General features: G+C 44.9%; 1 protein-coding gene across 1 annotated transcript in view; it reads right to left on the reverse strand.

Annotated features, from left to right (window-relative positions):
- The window catches only part of LOC138638195 (phospholipase A2 inhibitor and Ly6/PLAUR domain-containing protein-like), a 72263-nt gene that overhangs the window by 29280 nt on the left and 22490 nt on the right, over positions 1 to 20493 (reverse strand). The window contains exon 2 of the mRNA XM_069727301.1: positions 20192 to 20299. Within this exon, the coding sequence (XP_069583402.1) occupies positions 20192 to 20299 (108 nt within the window). The remainder of the gene's footprint in view (positions 1 to 20191; positions 20300 to 20493) is intronic.

Genomic DNA, 20493 nt, shown 5'->3' on the forward strand with positions numbered 1-20493 from the left:
ATGTCGCGTTTGGAGAGCCCCTATGTGCCTAAACATTGGAGATCCCCCACAAATAACCCCATTTTGGATACTAGACCCCCAAAGGAACTAATCTAGATGTGTGGTGAGCACTTTGAACCCTCAAGTGCTTCACAGAAGTTTATAACGCAGAGCCATGAAAATAAAATAAAAAATTTCTTTTCTCAAAAATGATTTTTTAGCCCGCAATTTTTTATTTTCCCAAGGGTAACAGGAGAAATTTGACCCCAAAAGTTGTTGTCCAGTTTCTCCTGAGTACGCTGATACCCCATATGTGGGGGTAAACCACTGTTTAGGCACATGCTGGGGCTCGGAAGTGAAGTAGTAACGTTTTGAAATGCAGACTTTGATGGAATGCTCTGCGGGCGTCACGTTGCGTTTGCAGAGCCCCTGATGTGGCTAAACAGTAGAAACCCCCCACAAGTGACCCCATTTTGGAAACTAGACCCCGAAAGGAACTTATCTAGATGTGAGGTGAGCACTTTGAACCCCCAAGTGCTTCACAGAAGTTCATAACACAGAGCAGTGAAAATAATAAATACGTTTTCTTTCCTCAAAAATAATTTTATAGCCCAGATTTTTTTAATTTTCCCAAGGGTAACAGGAGAAATTTGACCCCAATATTTGTTGTCCAGTTTCTCCTGAGTACGGTGATACCCCACATGTGGGGGTAAACTACTATTTGGGCACTTGCCGGGGCTCGGAAGTGAAGTAGTGACGTTTTGAAATACAGACTTTGATGGAATGCTCTACGGGCGTCACGTTGCGTTTGCAGAGCCCCAGATGTGACTAAACAGTAGAAACCCCCCACAAGTCACCCCATTTCCGAAACTAGACCCCAAAATGAAATTATCTATATATGTGGTGAGCACTTTCAACCCCCAAGTGCTTCACAGAAGTTTATAACGCAGAGCCGTGAAAATAATAAATACGTTTTCTCTCCTCAAAAATAATTTTTTAGCCCAGAATTTTTTATTTTCCCAAGGGTTACAGGAGAAATTGGACCACAAAAGTTGTTGTCCAGTTTCTCCTGAGTACGTCGATACCCCTTGTGTGGGGGTAAACCACTGTTTGGGCACACGTCGGGGCTCACAAGGGAAGTAGTGACTTTTGAAATGCAGACTTTTTTTTTTTTTTTAAATTCGTTTATTAATTGCAGAATAAATCATACAATACACACATTTGCATTTGATTCTATCATTATCCATTATGACATACAATGTGAATCGTTACAATGCATAGTATTACAAAAGTAATAAACAGTGCATGTCAATCACAAGTATCTTATTGTAAAACCTTAACTACCTCAACTACTAAAAGAACGAAAAGAACTAAAAAAAACGCCGCCAAAAGAAAGTTCCGTATAGATTTCACCCTGTAAGTAATGTCTCCAAAACCACAGGCCTCACTTCCTATGTATATATTAGAGTATTATAGGTTATAGAGTAAGATGAGAGGAGTTCCATTTACCCCATATTTTCTCAAATTTATCTGGACATCCTCTATTCTGATATAGTGTCCGTTCATACGGGATAATTGAGTTCACTAAATCCACCCAAGCTCTAAGAGATGGGCAAGAACCACCCATCCATCTCAGCGCCAGTACTTTTCGCGCCAGGAACAGTGTCTCTCGCAAAAAAATCCCAGTGTGGTGGTCCCAAACTCCTGCATCCCACACCCCAAATAAGCAGGTCAATGGCTCAAGTGGGACAGGGATCAACAGCAAGGATGTCAACAATGTTGTCACCTCTTTCCAATAATGAGAGATAATGGGACATCTCCATATCATATGAATAAAATCCGCATCACTTAAGTGACATCTCAGACAATCTGACGAATGGAGACGTCCCATCTTGAAAAGACGAGTCGGGGTCAGATAGGATTGATATATTATGTACAGCTGAGTCATCCTATTGTTAATTGATGGGGAAACCTTAGTTGGAGATTCCAAAATGTCTTCCCATTCTTCCCCCAGCGTATCCGGAAGAAGCCCCTCCCACCTTTTCTTAATAGAATCTATAGTAGACCCCTCTCCTATGGATAATAGATAAGTGTATAAAGAGGAGATAAGTCCTTGAGGGCCTTGTGAATTGAGAATACCTATCAGTGGAAGAGATGAAATGGCTCGACCCGTACCCACATTTCGCATGTGTGATTGAAAGGCTGATCTCAACTGCAGATAGCGGAAAAACTGGGATCTTGGGATGTTATAAGTATTTTGTAATTGTTCAAAGGAGGTAAAAAAACCCTGGTTGTGTACATTTCCTACTGAGAGAACACCGTGTGATATCCAAAATTCCGTGGATGGGTGGCCTAATAATCCCGGGAGATAACTGTTATTCCACAGTGGCATTTCAGCCACTATATCAACAAATTTGGTTATTTTTTTTATTTGACTCCATATTGATCTTGCCAACCGAAGCAAAGGAAGCAAACGGGGAACACCGACCCTCTCCATCTCCAAAAACCCCAGTGGACAATCGATCCTAGCAGAGTAAAGCAGATGACTCTCTGAATTAGGAAGAGGATTAGAATTATTGGGCATCCACTTATTTATCATTTTAACCTGCCCGGCTAGATAATATAAGTAGAAGTCTGGCAAAGCCGCTCCTCCCCCCCGTCTCGGTCTCTGTAGAGTAGATAACCTAAGTTTAGGCCTACTTTTCCCCCATATAAAGGACGTGGTTAGGGAATTTAGAGTCGCAAAGAGGGATTTAGGTATTGGGACAGCACTATGTTGAAGGCAGTAGTTTAACTTGGGAAGCAGTATCATTTTGATCAAATTAATGCGGCCAGCCACAGAGAGAGGGAGTTTATCCCAAGTATTAAATTTAGATTTTACCAGATCAATTAATGGGTAAATGTTAAATTGTAAATCAAATCTACTATGTTGAGACATATGTATTCCTAGATATTTGAAATTAGAGACAATGGGTAACGCCGAGAGAGTCCCGAGACGCAACATTGGGACATGAGAAAGAGGCATCAGGGCAGACTTATCCCAATTTATATAAAGACCAGAGAATTTGCTAAATTTGTCTATAATTGTTATTACTTTTGGTAGCGTATCCTCTGTTTGATCCATAAATACCACCATATCATCAGCATAGAGGCCAATAATATCTACCCGATCTGCAATGCGTATCCCCTTGATGTCGCTGGAGGATCTCATCTGTATTGCCAGAGCCTCTATTGCCAATGCAAATAGAGCAGGGGAGAGAGGGCACCCCTGGCGAGTCCCTCTATGTAAAGAAAAAGGCTCGGATATTGAGCCATTCACTATCATACGCGCCCTAGGTTTCGTATATAATGTTCCTATCCCTTTCAGAAATCTGTCCCCAAAACCATACTTCCGCAAACATGCAAACAGAAAGGACCACTCGAGGGAGTCAAAAGCTTTGGCTGCATCCAGCGATGCCAATGCCCACTTATTATCTGGCTCCAAAGAGCTATATTGAATAACCGATTGGACCCGTCTAATATTGATGGAAGTACTTTTCCCAGGCATAAAGCCTGTTTGATCTGGGTGTATGAGATCTAATATAATCGTATTCAGTCTGGTAGCCAGAATTTTAGTAAAAATCTTGTAATCTACGTTCACCAGGGATATAGGTCGGTACGATCCACAATCGAGAGGATCCTTCCCCTCTTTCCTGTGTACTATAATATTGGCATCATAAAACGTTTCAGGGACAGACTCTCCCCTCCATATTCCCCCGAGTACCTTCAATAGAAGTGGTGCCAACTTGTCCCTGTATTTCCTATATAGCTCAATGGGGAACCCATCAGGACCCGGGGCCTTCCCTGTAGCCATGTCCGCTATAGCCTGCTCCACTTCCTCCAAAGTAAACTCCGCATCCATAAAGGCCTGTTGGGATGGGCTCAACGAGGGAAACGTTATATCCGATAAATAATCCAAACATTCATTAGTATCAAAACCGCTACCAGATTTATATAACAAATTATAATAATCGTGAAAACCTTGAAGTACCTCATCAGTAGAGGATACTAATGTACCATCAGGCATACGGATTTGTAATATTGTGTTGGATGTATTGTGTTGGCGCACTAAGAAAGCCAAGAGCGTACTGGCCTGGTTCCCCAGCTCAAAATAGGACTGGCGGGTAAAGAATAATTTACGTTTCGATTTAACGTCTATATGTTGGGCATATAATCTCTGGGAGGTGAGCCACTCAGCCCTGTTACTGCTGGTCTGATTTGCTATATATGTAGCCTCTGAATCCTTTAATCGTTGCTCCATCTCGTCATCCTCCCCCGCCGTCACCCTTTTAATGTAAGAGATTGTAGAGGACAAGCATCCCCTTAAATATGCCTTCAGAGTGTCCCAAAATAAACCAAGATTCTGGGGTTCTGGATGTGCTAAAATAAAACTATTTAATTGTTCGACTGTCCTGTCACTTGAATCTATCAATTTCAGCCAGAAAGGGTTTAATTTCCAGGATCTATTGTTATTGGATTGACCATATTTAAGTTTAAGAATTACTGGACTGTGGTCCGAGATCCCCCTGTTACCATGTTCAATATTATCCACCTGCAGTGCCACGCCACTAGATCCAAATATATAATCTATACGAGATAAAGATTGTTTAGTGGATGAGTGGCAGGTATACCCTCTATCCTCTGGATGACTCATTCTCCACAAGTCCAACCAACCGCTGCCATCCATAAACAGCGCCAGCTGGGAGGGCGACTGAGGCAAAGACTCCCCGGATACTGTGTTATCCAACCTCACTCTGTCCTTAGAATGGTCCATTACTAGGTTGAAGTCACCCATGCAGATAACATTGGCATCTGGATATTTTAAGGAGAAACCCAATGCCATACGGAGAACCGACATATTAGCAGGGGGAGGGTTATAAACACAAAGTATCACATATTCACATGAATTGAGAATTGCATGTACAAAAACAAAGCGGCCCTCCGGATCCCGCCGTGCCTCCCTCGCCTCCCACCTAACCCCCCTGTGTATCAATAAGGAGACCCCTCTTGAGTAGCTAGTATGGAATGCATGGAGCGACCACTGTACCCATGGCTTTTGTATACATCGAACCGTATCCCTAGTCAGGTGTGTCTCCATCAATGCCACGACATGAGGATTGTGTTTTTTGATCTGTGAAAATACTTTAACTTTCTTCCGAGGAGTCTTAATACCCCGTATGTTCCAGGTCATATATATGATTTCAGATCCCATATTTATATAAAAAGAGAAAAATAATATATGTCAACAATATTATACGGGCGTGATCCAGAGACACCCCACAGAGCAAAAAAAAATCAATATTGGCGGCAACCATATACATCAAACAGTCAGAACTAGTGCATAAACTCAAACCCAACATAACTTGAACAATAGAGGAGCATGTTTCCATACTCCCACAGTCAAATAGAAACGGGGATACCCTCACTGAATTCAGTGTCCGGTATTGTTGACTTCTTTCGCACCTATGTAACGAGCTCTATTTATATTGCCATTTGATAAAGAACCCAAATTAGGAGTTTTTTTGGGCTTTGGACCCTCCGTGAGACCGCAACCATTCGGCCACTTCTGCTGGGTCTGTAAAAAATAAAGAGGATCCATCATGGACAATGCGGAGCCGGGCTGGATAGAGCATGGAATAAATTATATTCTTGTCTCGAAGTAGCTTTTTGACTTCCATAAATCGTGCCCGCTGTTTCTGGAGCTCCATGGAGAAATCCGGAAAAATCGATATGATGGTATTGTTGAGTTTAATGGGGCCCTTCTGCCTTGCCAAGCGAAGAATAGCATCTCTATCTCTGCAATTAAGGAGGCGTGCCAGAAACGGTCGAGGTGGAGTTCCAGGGGGCAGAGGTCTCGTTGGGACCCTATGGGCTCTTTCCACTGAGAATGTTGAGGAGAATCCATCTCCCAGGGTGGACTTAAGCCAGTCTTCCAGGAATTGCTCAGGCTGCTGACCCTCCGATCGCTCCGGGAGACCAATAATTCGAATATTATTGCGACGCAGTCTGTTTTCCAAATCATCCGCCTTTTGTTTCCATGCGTTTACGGAGCCAGCAGCTTTTGTCAGTTTAGCTTCCATGGGAGTAATAGTATCTTCTATATGTGACACTCTTGTTTCCACCTCCGAAATACGCCCTCTCATAGCTTGCATGTCATGTCGCAAACGACCCACCTCAGTATGCACATCCTCTATTTTTTCCGTAAGAGATGATCTAGTGAGGGAGATAGCCTGCATTAACTGCTCGGATGCTTGTTTAAGAGTCAGTTCGTCTTGTTCTCCCTCCTCGTTACTATCAGAAGGACGGCTCTTACGCTGGGTAAGTGCAGGATTATTTCTGAGAGTGCGCACATTGTCCGAGGAATCATCTCTGGCAAATTTCCTCAGCTTATCAGCCGCCCCTGCTCCCCTAGGGTGTTGCATGGTGGGCAAGCAGAGGAACTCCACAAAGTAATCCTGATTGTGATTGCAGATAAACCAAGCTCTAGCTTCAGGTCCTGTATAATATTATACTGTACGTCAAAGGGGGTCACAGGGCTGGCAGACAGTAATAATGAGGGTCACAGGGTGGTTGTTCAGATGTTTACTCAGGCTCTATATAACTGAACGGGCTCTCAGTCCACACACAGGGAGGTCAGCAGGAAGGGGGTTAATTCCCAGTTTTATGGTGCTGCTAAACGAAGCGGCTGTATGACAGGGGAGGCACAGGGCCCAATATTTCAGGGCACACACCGCACCACCCCCCCAGTTCCTTATTTGCGTGTTCTCCTTCCAAGCAGCACCGCAGGTATATGAGGCACTGCTCCCTTTGCTGTTAGGGAGCGTGCTATGCTAATGTCCGCCACTCCCGTGGGCACCGCTGTCCCCCTCAGGTCTCCCAACCTCCGTGCACAAGCACAGCTCTCACCGCTGCGATCCTGCTTCCGTTCGCCCCGACGAGAAGAGAGCCCGGCTTCAGCAGGAGACGGCGCCGCGTCCTGTGTCCTGGAGCGCGCGCACCGAAGATGGCCGCCACTGCACGTGGATCCTCCCGGCCTCTCTGTCCCTGCAGCTCCCGCCGCCTCAGATCACTACGGCAGCCGTCCGGAGGGCTCACAAGGTTCCTCTAAGTGTGGGGTCTCAGCCCCTGTCGGTTCTGTTTGCGGGGATGAGATATATGTGGCAGGATTGAATCAGGATGTATGGAGCTCTTACTCAGTGCGTCCTTCTTCTCCGGCTACATAGCCACGCCCCGAAATGCAGACTTTGATGGAATGGTCTGCGGGCGTCACGTTGCGTTTGCAGAGCCCCTGGTGTGCCTAAACAGTAGAAACCCCCCACAAGTGACCCCATTTTGGAAACTAGACTCCCCAATGAACTTATCTAGATATGTGCTGAGCACTTTGAACCCCCAAGTGCTTCACAGACGTTTACAACGCAGAGCCGTGAAAATAAAAAATCATTTTTCTTTCCTCAAAAATGATGTTTTAGCAAGCAATTTTTTATTTTCTCAAGGGTAACAGAAGAAATTTGACCGCAGTAATTGTTGCGCAGTTTGTCCTGAGTATGCTGGTACCCCATATGTGGGGGTAAACCACTGTTTGGGCGCACGTCGGGGCTCGGAAGTGAGGGAGCACCATTTGACTTTTTGAATACAAGATTGGCTGGAATCAATGGTGGCGCCATGTTGCGTTTGGAGACCCCTGATGTGCCTAAACAGTGGAAACCCCTCAATTCTAACTCCAACACACCCCTAAACCTTATCCCAACTGTAGCCGTAACCCCAACACACCCCTAACCACAACCCTAATTCCAACCCAACCCTAACCCTAAGGCTATGTGCCAACGTTGCGGATTCGTATGAGATTTTTCAGCACCATTTTTGAAAAATCCGCGGGTAAAAGGCACTGCGTTTTACCTGCGGATTTACCGCGGATTGCCAGTGTTTTTTGTGCGGATTTCACCTGTGGATTCCTATTGAGGAACAGGTGTAAAACGCTGCGGAATCCGCACAAAGAATTGACATGCTGCGGAAAATACAACACAGCGTTTCCGCGCGGTATTTTCCGCACCATGGGCACAGCGGATTTGGTTTTCCATATGTTTACATGGTACTGTAAACCTGATGGAACACTGCTGCGGATCCGCAGCATCCAATCCGCTGCGGATCCGCAGCCAAATCCGCACCGTGTGCACATAGCCTAATTCTAAAGGTATGTGCACACGCTGCGGAAAACGCTGCGGATCCGCATCAGTTTACCATGAGTTTACAGTTCAATGTAAACCTATGGGAAACAAAAATCGCTGTACACATGCTGCAGAAAAACTGCACGGAAACGCAGCGGTTTACATTCCTCAGCATGTCGCTTCTTTCTGCGGATTCCGCAGCGGTTTTACAACTGCTCCAATAGAAAATCGCAGTTGTAAAACCGCAGTGAAATGCGCAGAAAAACCGCTGTAAATCCACAGCGGTTTAGCACTGCGGATTTATCAAATCCTCTGCGGAAAAATCCGCAGAGGACCAGAATACGTGTGCACATCCCGAACCCTAACCCTACCCCTAACCCTACCCCTAACCCTACCCCTAACCCTACCCCTAACCCTACCCCTACCCCTAACCCTACCCCTACCCCTAACCCTACCCCTAACCCTAACCCTACCCCTAACCCTACCCCTACCCCTAACCCTACCCCTAACCCTACCCCTAACCCTAGCCCTAACCCTACCCCTACCCCTAACCCTACCCCTAACCCTAACCCTAGTTCTTACCCCAACCTTAGTGAAAAAAAAATTTTTTTATTTTTTTTTTTATTGTCCCTACCTATGGGGGTGACAAAGGGGGGGGGTCATTTACTATTTTTTTATTTTGATCACTGAGATAGGTTATATCTCAGTGATCAAAATTCACTCTGGAACGAATCTGCCGGCCGGCAGATTCGGCGGGCACACTGCACATGCGCCCGCCATTTTGGAAGATGGCGGGGCCCAGGAAGGAAGACGGACACCGGCAGGCTCGGTAAGTATAAGGGGGGGGAGATCAGGGCAGGGGGGGCGTCGGAGCACGGGGGGGAGGCGTCGGAGCACGGGGTGGGGGGCGTCGGAGCACGGATGAGGATCGGTGTGCGTGCGGGTGGATGGATTGAAGCACGGGGTGGTGGATCGCTGTGCAGGGGGGGTGATCGGAGCACGGGGGGGATCGCTGTGCGGGGGGGTGATCGGAGTGCGGGGGGGTGATCGGAGTGCGGGGGGGTTGACTGGAGCACGGGGGGAGCGGACAGGAGGACGGGGGAGCGGAGCACAGGACGGAGGGGAGCGCTGCACAGATCGGAGGGCTGGGGGGGCGATCGGTGGGGTGGGGTGGGTGCACATATGTTTTTCCAGCCATGGCCGATGATATTGCAGCATCGGCCATGGCTGGATTGTAATATTTCACCAGTTTTTTAGGTGAAATATTACAAATCGCTCTGATTGGCAGTTTCACTTTCAACAGCCAATCAGAGCGATCGTAGCCACGGGGGGGTGAAGCCACCCCCCCTGGGCTAAACTACCACTCCCCCTGTCCCTGCAGATCGGGTGAAATGGGAGTTAACCCTTTCACCCGATCTGCAGGGACGCGATCTTTCTGTGACACAGCATATGCGTCACAGGTCGGATTGGCACCGACTTTCATGACGCATACGCTGTGTCACAGGTCGGGAAGGGGTTAAGGGGTTAAAAGCCTCTTGGTGATGGACGATGTGAGTATATGTACTTAATCTTTATATGTATTTAATCTTTATATTTACTTAACCTTTGTATGTTAAAATACACAAAAGTGGATTCTCTTTAGGAACTCACCCGAATTCTTTTCCTTATTTTCTTGAGAGAAAAGATTTCACAATACTGGGAAATAATTGATTTGGTCACCCCTCCTAGACACTTGTTTGATCCCCACTATTTATCCTTCCGAATATATATATATAATATACGGACTTTAAATTTCCACCACCCCCTTACTTCTCTCCACCCTGTCCTCCCTTTGTTTGTCTTATCCCTTCTATGATCTTCTTCTTCTCCTTCCTCTTCCTACTCTTATATCTAATAGAATTTATATATCCTTCTTAGGCAGCGATATTCACCAATGTTGTGGTATGTTTCTCGTTTGTTTGTCTTTTTTTTCTACCTGATATATCTAACATAATACAGAGAAAAGAGTATAGAGTATAAATTATCTTAAATACATCTATGATCAACTTGGATATACAAAAGCGGTATTATAATTTTCTAGTTATTGTATGCAATGAGGCCCTGCATGGCCCAAATGAAAATTTGTTTTTTTGTGTTATGTTTTGATATGTATAACCAATAAAAGCTGATTAAACTAAAATATGCAAAAGTGTACGCAATCATACTATTCAATCATACTATTCCTTTAATTTTGTACTTTAAAATAAAATTACATTATATCACAAATAGCAGCCTTCTTAAAAGCCATATTTGTACCTTAGTGCTAAAAACTTGGCAATATAAGGCGTCACAAAGGTTTTTTGTTTTCGTCAACTACTACTGTAAGTTCATCAAAAACTTTTCGGTAGGGGTCAAACCTCTGACGGATATGACCAGGAAAGGGACAGACTTTTTCAAGTGGTCCACTTCGGCCAGGGAGACATTCGATACTACCTTGAAGGAGTGTTGCATGTGCGTCAATTCTCATACAGCCTGACGTCTCTCAGCCATTTAATGTAGAAGTTAACGAATCTGAAGTGGGGGTGGGGTCTGTATTGTCACAGGGTGCATCTCCTGGTAAATGACGTCCATGTGCATACTTTTCTACAAAAAACTGTCATCTGTGTAGAAAATTTATAACATTGGTAACAGGGAACTCTTGGCAATCAAGTGGGCCTTTGAAGTGTGGCATCATTTTCTAAAGGGGCAGTTCATCCAGTTATGGTAATCACGGATAGGCAGGGGAACAAAAACATTGAGGCGGATGACTTATCTTGTAATTTTCCTGGGGGTGACAATTGTGAACCAGTTCTTATACTACAAATCTGTTTGTATCTGTGAACCTCCGTCTGGGAGTTCTTAGTGAACATCATGATTCGGTCTTGGCTGGACATCCCAATAATAAAGCCACCACAGATCTTCTTACTCTGCGTTTTTGGTGGTATGGGGAGCGCATTCTAAAACCTCTCACACTTGTCCATCTGGGTCTCTCCAAACTATTGCCGATTCCCAGATGACCTTGGACTCCTTTATTGGTTGATATTATCGCTGATCTACTCGTGTCGGCAGGTAGTACTGTAATTTTGGTGATGGTGGACAGGTTCAGTAACATGTTACATTTGATTGTGCTTCCCTCTTTTCCTAACGCCAAGACCTTGGTGCAAATTTTCATCAGAGAGATTGTTAAAGTACATGGGATCCCTACCGATATTGCTTCTGATCGGGTGATGCAGCTTATTTCCAAATTTTGGAGGGTGTTTTGCTCTTATTTGAGGATACATCACAATCTTGAGATTTATCTTAGGTGTTTTGTGTATAAGAAAAATGAGTATTGGGTTATCTACTTACCTCTACCTAAATAATCGTCGTGAATCTACTGGTAAGTCCCCGTTCTTTCGGCCATACAGGTTTCATCATCGGTTCAGCTCATTTAATAGGAATCATTCTTCTGTGTTACCTGAAGAGGAACGGTTTTCTTTATCTATTACTCCCTGGTGTTTATCTCTGTTGTTTGTGTGTGCAAATTTGTATGATTGTTATTTTCATTTATCCCTGTTTGCTAGTCTGGTTGTTGTATTACGGTACACTACTACTTCCCTCTTCCCAGGGTGGGGAAGGGTACAGACTGAGGGTGGATTCAGGAGTTAAGGCAAAGTTCGCTGCCCCGCCGTCTTCACCATCAGAAGTAATCCAAGGAACAGGGTGAGCTAGGGTGCCCGTAGCGTTAGGGACAGGGAAGGAGCCCCTGATCCCAGGACACCCGACAACAGAGTCGTGACAGCATGTAAATACAACCAAAATGTTTCTGTGTGATGGTGCAATATGTTAGCACTTGGGGCACTTTCAACATTTGCCCTGGACCCTGCTTTGTCTAAACCAGCCCTAAAGCACTACTTTATCTGAGGAGAAAAGGGTATCTGGAAGTCTGGGTGACCTACTCGACTATCACCCAGACTTAGACATTTTCCCAATGGCTTCCATGCTTGAGAATGGGCTGAACAGTCCATTGAAAAATGTCCTGTGAGACCACAGTAGAAACAAGAGTCCAAGATCCTGTCTCTGTTTTTTCTCCAAACTAGCCGGGAGAGACAAAGTAAACTAAAACATAACTTTTAATGCAGGTTTTTTTTTAAACAATGGATAACTAAAGAAAAACAAACCAAAAGTGATAAAGGGCAAAGTGCTAAAAGTTACCAGTGCTCAATAATAAATGGTTTGATCTCACCAGAATTGTAGTCCTTTTCTGCAGGTTGCAGGTATGCAGGAGCTAATGAGATGACTATATAATCCGGAGGGGAGAATGGGAGAAATTCTAATATCTCCTGTCATTCTCTTGCCCTTGCAAGGACTGTCCCCAAGTAAGGTTACAAAATTGTACCCACCAAGTCATGTATATTCTCCCTAAGTGTTTCCTCCCCCATTTGGGAGATTCATCAAGGGAGAGAAAAATTGTAAATGTGGGAGTTTATGAATTCCTGCATTGGCAGGCAATTCACATATCAGGTCCCACCAGTTTAGGTTAAGACTCATTTTCCTATAAAGCCTGGTAAGCCAAAATCCTTATTGGAATGCCCCTCTTAAATAGTTTCTGGCTCACCCTTGTGTTCCTTGGCATCTGTCCTCACTTCCGGTCTCTAATTGTACCCTGGAGCGCAAATCCTGTATATCATCCGGCATCTACCCTCATTTCCGGTCTTTGGACCGCATTGTGAAACGCAGATCCACCGGAAGTGACGCGCATGTATGTTATCCAGCCTTCATGCTTACTTCCGGTCTTTGGACCGCACTGTGGAGCACAAGTCCTCCGGAAGTGACGCATGCGCGCACCTCCCCACACTTAGATGTTATGTGGCTTCACTTCCTGTAATTGGACCGCATGCTGAAGCACACATATCTCGACAACATACTATTAACCCAAGAAGGGATCAAAGAGGGCGGAGCTCATTCCCCAATGTAAAGTATACCCCCTCATTAAAACATACACCAAGATGCTAATCCTAGGTGATATTTATATATATAATGGCACCTGGTAAGAATACTATATTGTAAAAACCATATCCCTTATGATCACTCCAGCTTATATACAATAAACATGATTCACATTATATCACTGTGTACTTTTTACACACAGAGTTAACGTGTATCTCCTCCATGTATGCAATTATAACTGTTTCCTTCCCCACCATCCTGTAGAATGTATGCTCGCAAGGCCAGGGTCCTCTCGCCTCTGTATCAGTCTGTCATTGTTAGTTTGCTTACAGTAAATGATATCTATAACTTGTATTGTAACCTCTTCTCATGTACAGCACCATGGAATCAATGGTGCTATATAAATAATAATAATAATTATAATAATATGGGCTTCACATATGCCTTTTTCATCATATTCAACTTTCCCCATTCTATTAAACCTACCCCTTTCCAAAACATAGATCCTTTATGTATTGTTTTCTCACTTAGTCACTTGATAAGAGATGTGTAGAACCCCCAAATCTGCTAAAGAAAGTAAAGATGTTTAAAGGGGGGAGAAAGAAGAAAAAGACAGGAAGGGGAGGAGGAAGGGGGAGGGGGAAAAGGGAGCACGAAAACTGGCAGATCCAACCTCCATGTAAATTAACCTGCTTTAGGGAAGAATACAAGGCATCCCACTGCCCATCATGCCTCTCATGAATTCTGTGTTCATCCATACAGTCTGGGTTATGGCTTCCAACCAAGAACAAGGGGGATCATGCAAAACCTGAGCGTCCTTCAGGGATTCAGACAGACCTCTATGAAATTGACACCTAAGGGCCGCATCACTCCACTGAGCCTCAGTGGACCACTGTCAGAATTCAGTACAGTAGTCCTCAGCGGTGCGGCTCCCCTGTGTAAGGATCATGATCCTAGCCTCAGTTACCTGGATTCTGTGGGGTTTTGCCATAGATATACTGTAAAGCATAAAAAAAGGCATGGGACTCATCCTCTGAAGACGGGGGTCGTAGGGTAAAGAATTGTTTACAAATCTCCCTGAACACCCTAAACTGGTTTCTCTCTAAAATTTATCAGGGAGGGCCACTACTGGTTCGGGGGAAACCAACTGAATGTCATAGGGGACAGACATCACAGTCTCCAATAGCAGTGAATGCCTAGGTGAAGTTTTCATTAGACTACACTGTGTGCAGAATTATTAGGCAAGTTGTATTTTAGAGGATTATTTTTATTATTGATCAACAACTATGTTCTCAATGAACCCAAAAGACTCATAAATATAAAAAGCTTAATATTTTTGGAAGTTGGAGTCGGATTTTTTTAGATTTGGCTATCTTAGGAGGATATCTGTTTGTGCAGGTAACTACTACTGTGCAGAATTATTAGGCAACTTAATAAAAACCAAATATATTCCCATCTCACTTGTTTATTTTCACCAGGTAAACCAATATAACTGCACAAAATTTAGAAATAAAATTTCTGACATGCAAAAACAAAACCCCCAAAAATGAGTGACCAATATAGCCACCTTTCTTTATGATGACACTCAACAGCCTTCCATCCATAGATTTTGTCAGTTGCTTGATCTGTTAACGATCAACATTGTGTGCAGCAGCCACCACAGCCTCCCAGACACTGTTCCGAGAGGTGGACTGTTTTCCCTCCCTCTCGATGTCTCATTTTATGAGGGACCACAGTTTCTCTATGGGATTCAGATCAGGTGAACAAGGGGGCCATGTCATTATTTTGTCTTCTTTGAGACCTTTACTGGCCAGCCACGCTGTGGAGTAGTTGGAGGCATGTGAAGGAGCATTGTCCTGCATGAAAATCATGTTTTTCTTGAACGATAGCGACTTCTTCCTGTACCACTGCTTGAAGAAGTTGTCTTCCAGAAACTGGCAGTAAGTCTGGGAGTTGAGCTTCACTCCATCCCCAACCTGAAATGGTCCCACAAGTTCATCTTTGATGATACCAGCCCATACCAGTACCCCACGTCCACATTGCTGGCGTCTGAGTTGGAGTGGAGCTCTTTACCCTTTACTGATCCAGCCTCTGGCCCATCAAGTGTCACTCTCATTTCATCAGTCCATAAAACCTTTGAAAGTCAGTCTTAAGATATTTCTTGGCCCAGTCTTGATGTTTTATCTTATGTTTCTTGTTCAAAGGTGATCGTTTTTCAGCCTTCCTTACCTTGGCCATGTCCCTGAGTATCGCACACCTTGTGCTTTTTGTTACTCCAGTAACGTTGCAGCTCTGAAATATGGCAAAACTGGTGGCAAATGGCATCTTGGCAGCTTCACGCTTGATTTTCCTCAATTCATGGGCAGTTATTTTCCACCTTTTTTGCACAACACGCTTCTTGCGACCCTGTTGGCTATTTGCCATGAAACGCTTGATTGTTCGGTGATCACGCTTCAAAAGTTTGGCAATTTCAAGACTGCTGCATCCCTTTGCAAGACATCTCAAAATTTTGGACTTTTCAGAGCCCATCAAATCTCTCTTCTGACCCATTTTGCCAAAGGAAAGGAAGTTGCCTAATAATTAAACACCTCTTATATATGGTTTTAATGTTATTAGACAACACCAATCCTTATTACAGAGACGCACATCACCTGATTTACTTAATTGGTAGTTGGCTCTCAAGCCTGAACAGCTTGGAGTAGGCCAGCATGTATAAAAAGTATCATGTGATCAAAATACAACTTGCCTAATAATTCTGCACACAGCATAATTATTTGACCCTGCAACTGGGACTGTGATTATCCCAGACTCTGGCCTCTGTTACCCAGGTCCTGCACCATCTCAGTCAATTTCGACACCTGATTGAAGAGCGTGTGAACAGGCTCCATACTGGCGAAAAAAAAGTATATGGTCAGTTATAATGCGACACTGAATCACTACTTACGGACAACCCGTGAGACAGGGCAGTCAGGAGGTTCGAGGTCAGATACCAGGAGAGCTGGTAGTACAGGGGGTGAGACAAAGGTGTGGTCAGGTAACAATCCAGGGTTAAATGCCAGGAGGGTACATCAAAACCAGGTAGTACAACAAACTGATAGTTAATGGCCAAGTCCAAGGTCAGATGCCTGAAGTCAGAGAGCGTCAAAAGCAGAAGGGATAATCCACAAGAGTAGTCTAAAATATAGAGTCATCAGCAAGATCAGAAGTCACACAAAGAGCAAGTTGTATATACAGTATGTATGTACACTGCTCAAAAAATAAAGGGAACACTTAAACAACACAATATAACTCCAAGTAAATCAAACTTCTGTGAAATCAAACTGTCCACTTAGGAAGCAACACTGTTTGACAATCAATTTCACATGCTGTTGTGCAAATGGAATAGACAACAGATGGAAATTATTGGCAATTATCAAGACACCACAGAACACATCTCAGTACCAATGCTTTCTGGCCGATGTTTTGGTCACTTTTGAATGTTGGTTGTGCTTTCACACTCATGGTAGCATGAGATGGACCCTACAACCCACACAAGTGGCTCAGGTAGTGCAGCTCATCGAGGATGACACATCAATGCGAGCTGTGCAAGAAAGTTTGCTGTGTCTGTCAGCGTAGTGTCCAGAGGCTGGAGGTGCTACCAGGAGACAGGCCAGTACACCAGGAATCATGGAGGGGGCCGTAGGAGGGCATCATCCCAGCAGCAGGACCGCTACCTCAGTCTTTGTGCAAGGAGGAACAGGAGGAGCACTGCCAGAGCCCTGCAGAATGACCTCCAGTAGGCCACAAATGTGCATGTGTCTGCACAAACGGTTAGAAACTGACTCTATGAGGATGGCCTGAGTGCCCGACGTCTACAGATGGGGTTTGTGCTCACAGCCCAACACCGTGCAGGACGCTTGGCATTAGCCACAGAACACCAGGATTGGCCCTGAGTCTGGAGACGCCATGGAGAGTGATCTGCTGTCTGCAACATCCTTCAGCATGACCGGTTTGGCAGTGGGTCGTTAATGGTGTGGGGTGGCATTTCTTTGGAGGGCCGCACAGCCCTCTATGTGCTCCCCAGAGGTAGCCTGACTGCCATTAGGTACTGAGATGAGATCCTCAGACCCCTTGTGAGACCATATGCTGGTGCAGTTGGCCCTGGGTTCCTCCTAATGCAGGACAATGCCAGACCTCATGTGGCTGGAGTGTGTCAGCATTTCCTGCAAGATGAAGGCATTGAACCTGTGGACTGGCCTGCCCATTCCTCAGACCTGAATCCTTGAACACATCTGGAACATCATGTCTCGCAACATCCACCAATGTCACGTTGCACCACAGACTGTCCAGGAGTTGGCGGATGCTTTAGTGCTTTAGTCCAGCTGTATTGTCGGGGGAAGGGTTACACTAGATCACAAAGAACATGGGTGCTATTTAGATTATAGGTCATTCCTATCAGATGGGTGGATGCACCAGGTGTCAGGAGCGCACAGACCAGCTATTATTAGCCCCGGTGATGGTGGGATATGTATTGTATATGGAACTGGAACCCTGTAAAGTGTCCGTTCCCGGTACTGCAGCTCAGCTCCAATTAAAATAAATAGAATATAAGCTTCTGTCTCCACGCACTGCTGAGATCCGGGGGAGCTGATAGCTAATCGATGGAGGACCCGGGTGTTTGATATGGATATGTTATCAATACATAGTACTGACCCTTCTTTAAAGAGCCTACTCCCCTCATCTCTGCCAAGGACTTTGCCACCTTCTTCAAAAATAAGATAGATCAAACAAGGCAAACCACTCCATATACCAGACTTCTGCCCTTCCCTAATAAGCTCCCTCTCCAACATCACTGAAGGAGAGCTTACTTATCTCCTTTCCAAATCACACCTCACCACCTGTGCACTAGACCCCATCCCTTCCTACCTGCTCTCCAACCTCACTAACATGCTCATTCCAGCCCTAACCCATCTCTTCAACCTATCGCTATCTTCTGGTACCTTCCCCTCTGCTTTCAAACATGCCACCATCACACCCATCCTCAAAAAACCTAACCTTGACCCAATTGCTTTGCCCAGCTATCGCCCTTTATCACTTCTCCCATTTGCTTTCAAACTCCTTGAGCAGCATGTCCATGCACAACTTTCCTCCCACCTCTCATCTAACTCTCTCCTTAACAACCTCCAATTTGGCTTCCGCTCCCACCACTCCACCAAAACTGCCCTGACCAAAATTACTAATGACTTACTCACAGCCAAAGCTAACAGACAGTTCTCCATCCTCCTCCTTCTCGACATGTCCTCTGCCTTCGACACAGTTGACCACTGCCTACTGCTAAAGATTCTTTCTTCCCTTGGCATCAAAGACCTTGCCCTGTCCTGGATTGCCTCATACCTTTCCGACCGCACATTTAGCGTTTTCCACTCCCACACTACCTCCTCATCCCGCCCTCTGTCTGTTGGAGTCCCTCAAGGCTCTGTCCTGGGGCCTGTTACTTTTTTCCATCTATACTCTTGGCCTAGGACAACTCATTAAGTCTCATGGCTTCCAGTACCACTTGTATGCAGACGACACTCAGAACTACCTCTCTGGCCCAGATGTCACCTCTCTGCCGTCCAGAATCCCGGACTGTCTATCAGCCATATCCTCCTTCTTCACCTCTCGCTTCCTAAAACTCAATATAGACAAGACTGAACTCATCATCTTTCCTCCATCTCATGTACCTCCACTACCCGACCTATCTATTATGGTAAACGGCCTCATGCTCTCTCCCTCACCTGAAATCCGCTGCCTCAGAGTAACTCTAGATTCTGCCCTGGCCTTCAAACCGCACGTCCAAACTCTCGCCACCTCCTGTCGCCTCCACCTCAAAAATATCTCCAGAATCCATCCCTTCCTCTGCCCTCAATCAACTAAAACTCTTATGCATGCCCTCATCATCTGCCGCCTCGATTACTGCAACACCCTCCTCTGTGGCCTCCCCGCTACTGCTCTTGCACCACTCCAGCCTGTCCTCAACTCTGCTGCCCGACTAATCCACCTCTCTCCTCGCTACTCCCCTGTTTCTCCCCTCTGCAAATCCTTCCACTGGCTCCCAATTCCCCAATGAATCCAGTTCAAACTGCTAACACTGACCTACAAAGCCATCCACAACCTGTCTCCTTCTTATATCTCTGAACTAATCTCCCAATATCTTCCCTCACGTAATCTTCGATCCTCACAAGACATTCTACTCTCCTCCACACTTATTCGTTCCTCACACAATCGCCTCCAAGATTTCTCCCGAATATCCTCCATCCTCTGGAATTCCATGCCTCAACACATCCGATTATCCACCACCCCCGCATCATTCAGATAGAATCTGAAAACCCATCTCTTCAGGAAAGCTTACAGCCTACAATAACCATTCTGCTGCCTCACCACCACCCGAGCTGCTGCCTCACCACCACCCGAGCTGCTGCCTCACCACCACCAGAGCTGCCGCCTCACCACCTCCGGAGCTGCGGCACCCCCGACCTTCTGTCTCTTCCCCATTATCCCATAGAATGTAAGTCTGCAAGGACAGGGTCCTCTCCCCTCTGTACCAGTCTGTCGTCGTAAATTTGTTTACTGTAAACAATATTTATAACTTTGTATGTAACCCCTTCTCATGCACAGCACCATGGAATTAATGGTGCTATATAAATAAATAATAATAATAAAAGAGGACCTGTCACTGGGTGAGAAGCAATCGGTTTTCCTCTTATCTGATTTCCTCTGCTCCCCTGAGAATCAATTTTTTGTTTTTTTTAAATCCGGCATATAATTCCAGAGATACAGGCCTTTTTATTTAGTACAAAATTTTCTGGTCTGTACTAAGGAGGCGGAGCTGTCTAAAGACATGCCCCAGATAAACCCATGATCCACACCCCTAAAGACCAAAAAAAGAAGCACTAAGTATAAATGCCCATATCTCTGGAATGTATAGCGGATTTAAAAAAAAACAAAAACTAGAATAAGGTAAGAAGCAGGAATAAAAAAAATAGCAGAAAGTAGCAACTTTTGAGCTGGTGAAAGGTCCTCTTTAAGTATGGAAGACATACCCAGTGATATGAGTCCAGACATACAGATGCCGCCATCACAATCTTTGGTTTGCCCAGTGCATTGCGGGGAAGTTATGTTGTAGCATTCAACGCATTTCAAAGCAGAGCCTGTAAAAGAAATGGAACAGGGAGTCAACTCTGAAAATCAGGTGGAAATCAGGACAATTGAATGTTGAAGAAAAAATAAACATTTAACTTTTTTTTTTTTTTTACAAAACTTGTACTTTACACCCTGACTTTTTTATTTTTACAAGGTAACAGGAGAAAATAGGTGCTTCCCAAGAATTAAAGCAGTGTGGAAG

This window comes from Ranitomeya imitator, chromosome 1, assembly GCF_032444005.1.
Source record: "Ranitomeya imitator isolate aRanImi1 chromosome 1, aRanImi1.pri, whole genome shotgun sequence".
NCBI lineage: Eukaryota > Metazoa > Chordata > Amphibia > Anura > Dendrobatidae > Ranitomeya > Ranitomeya imitator.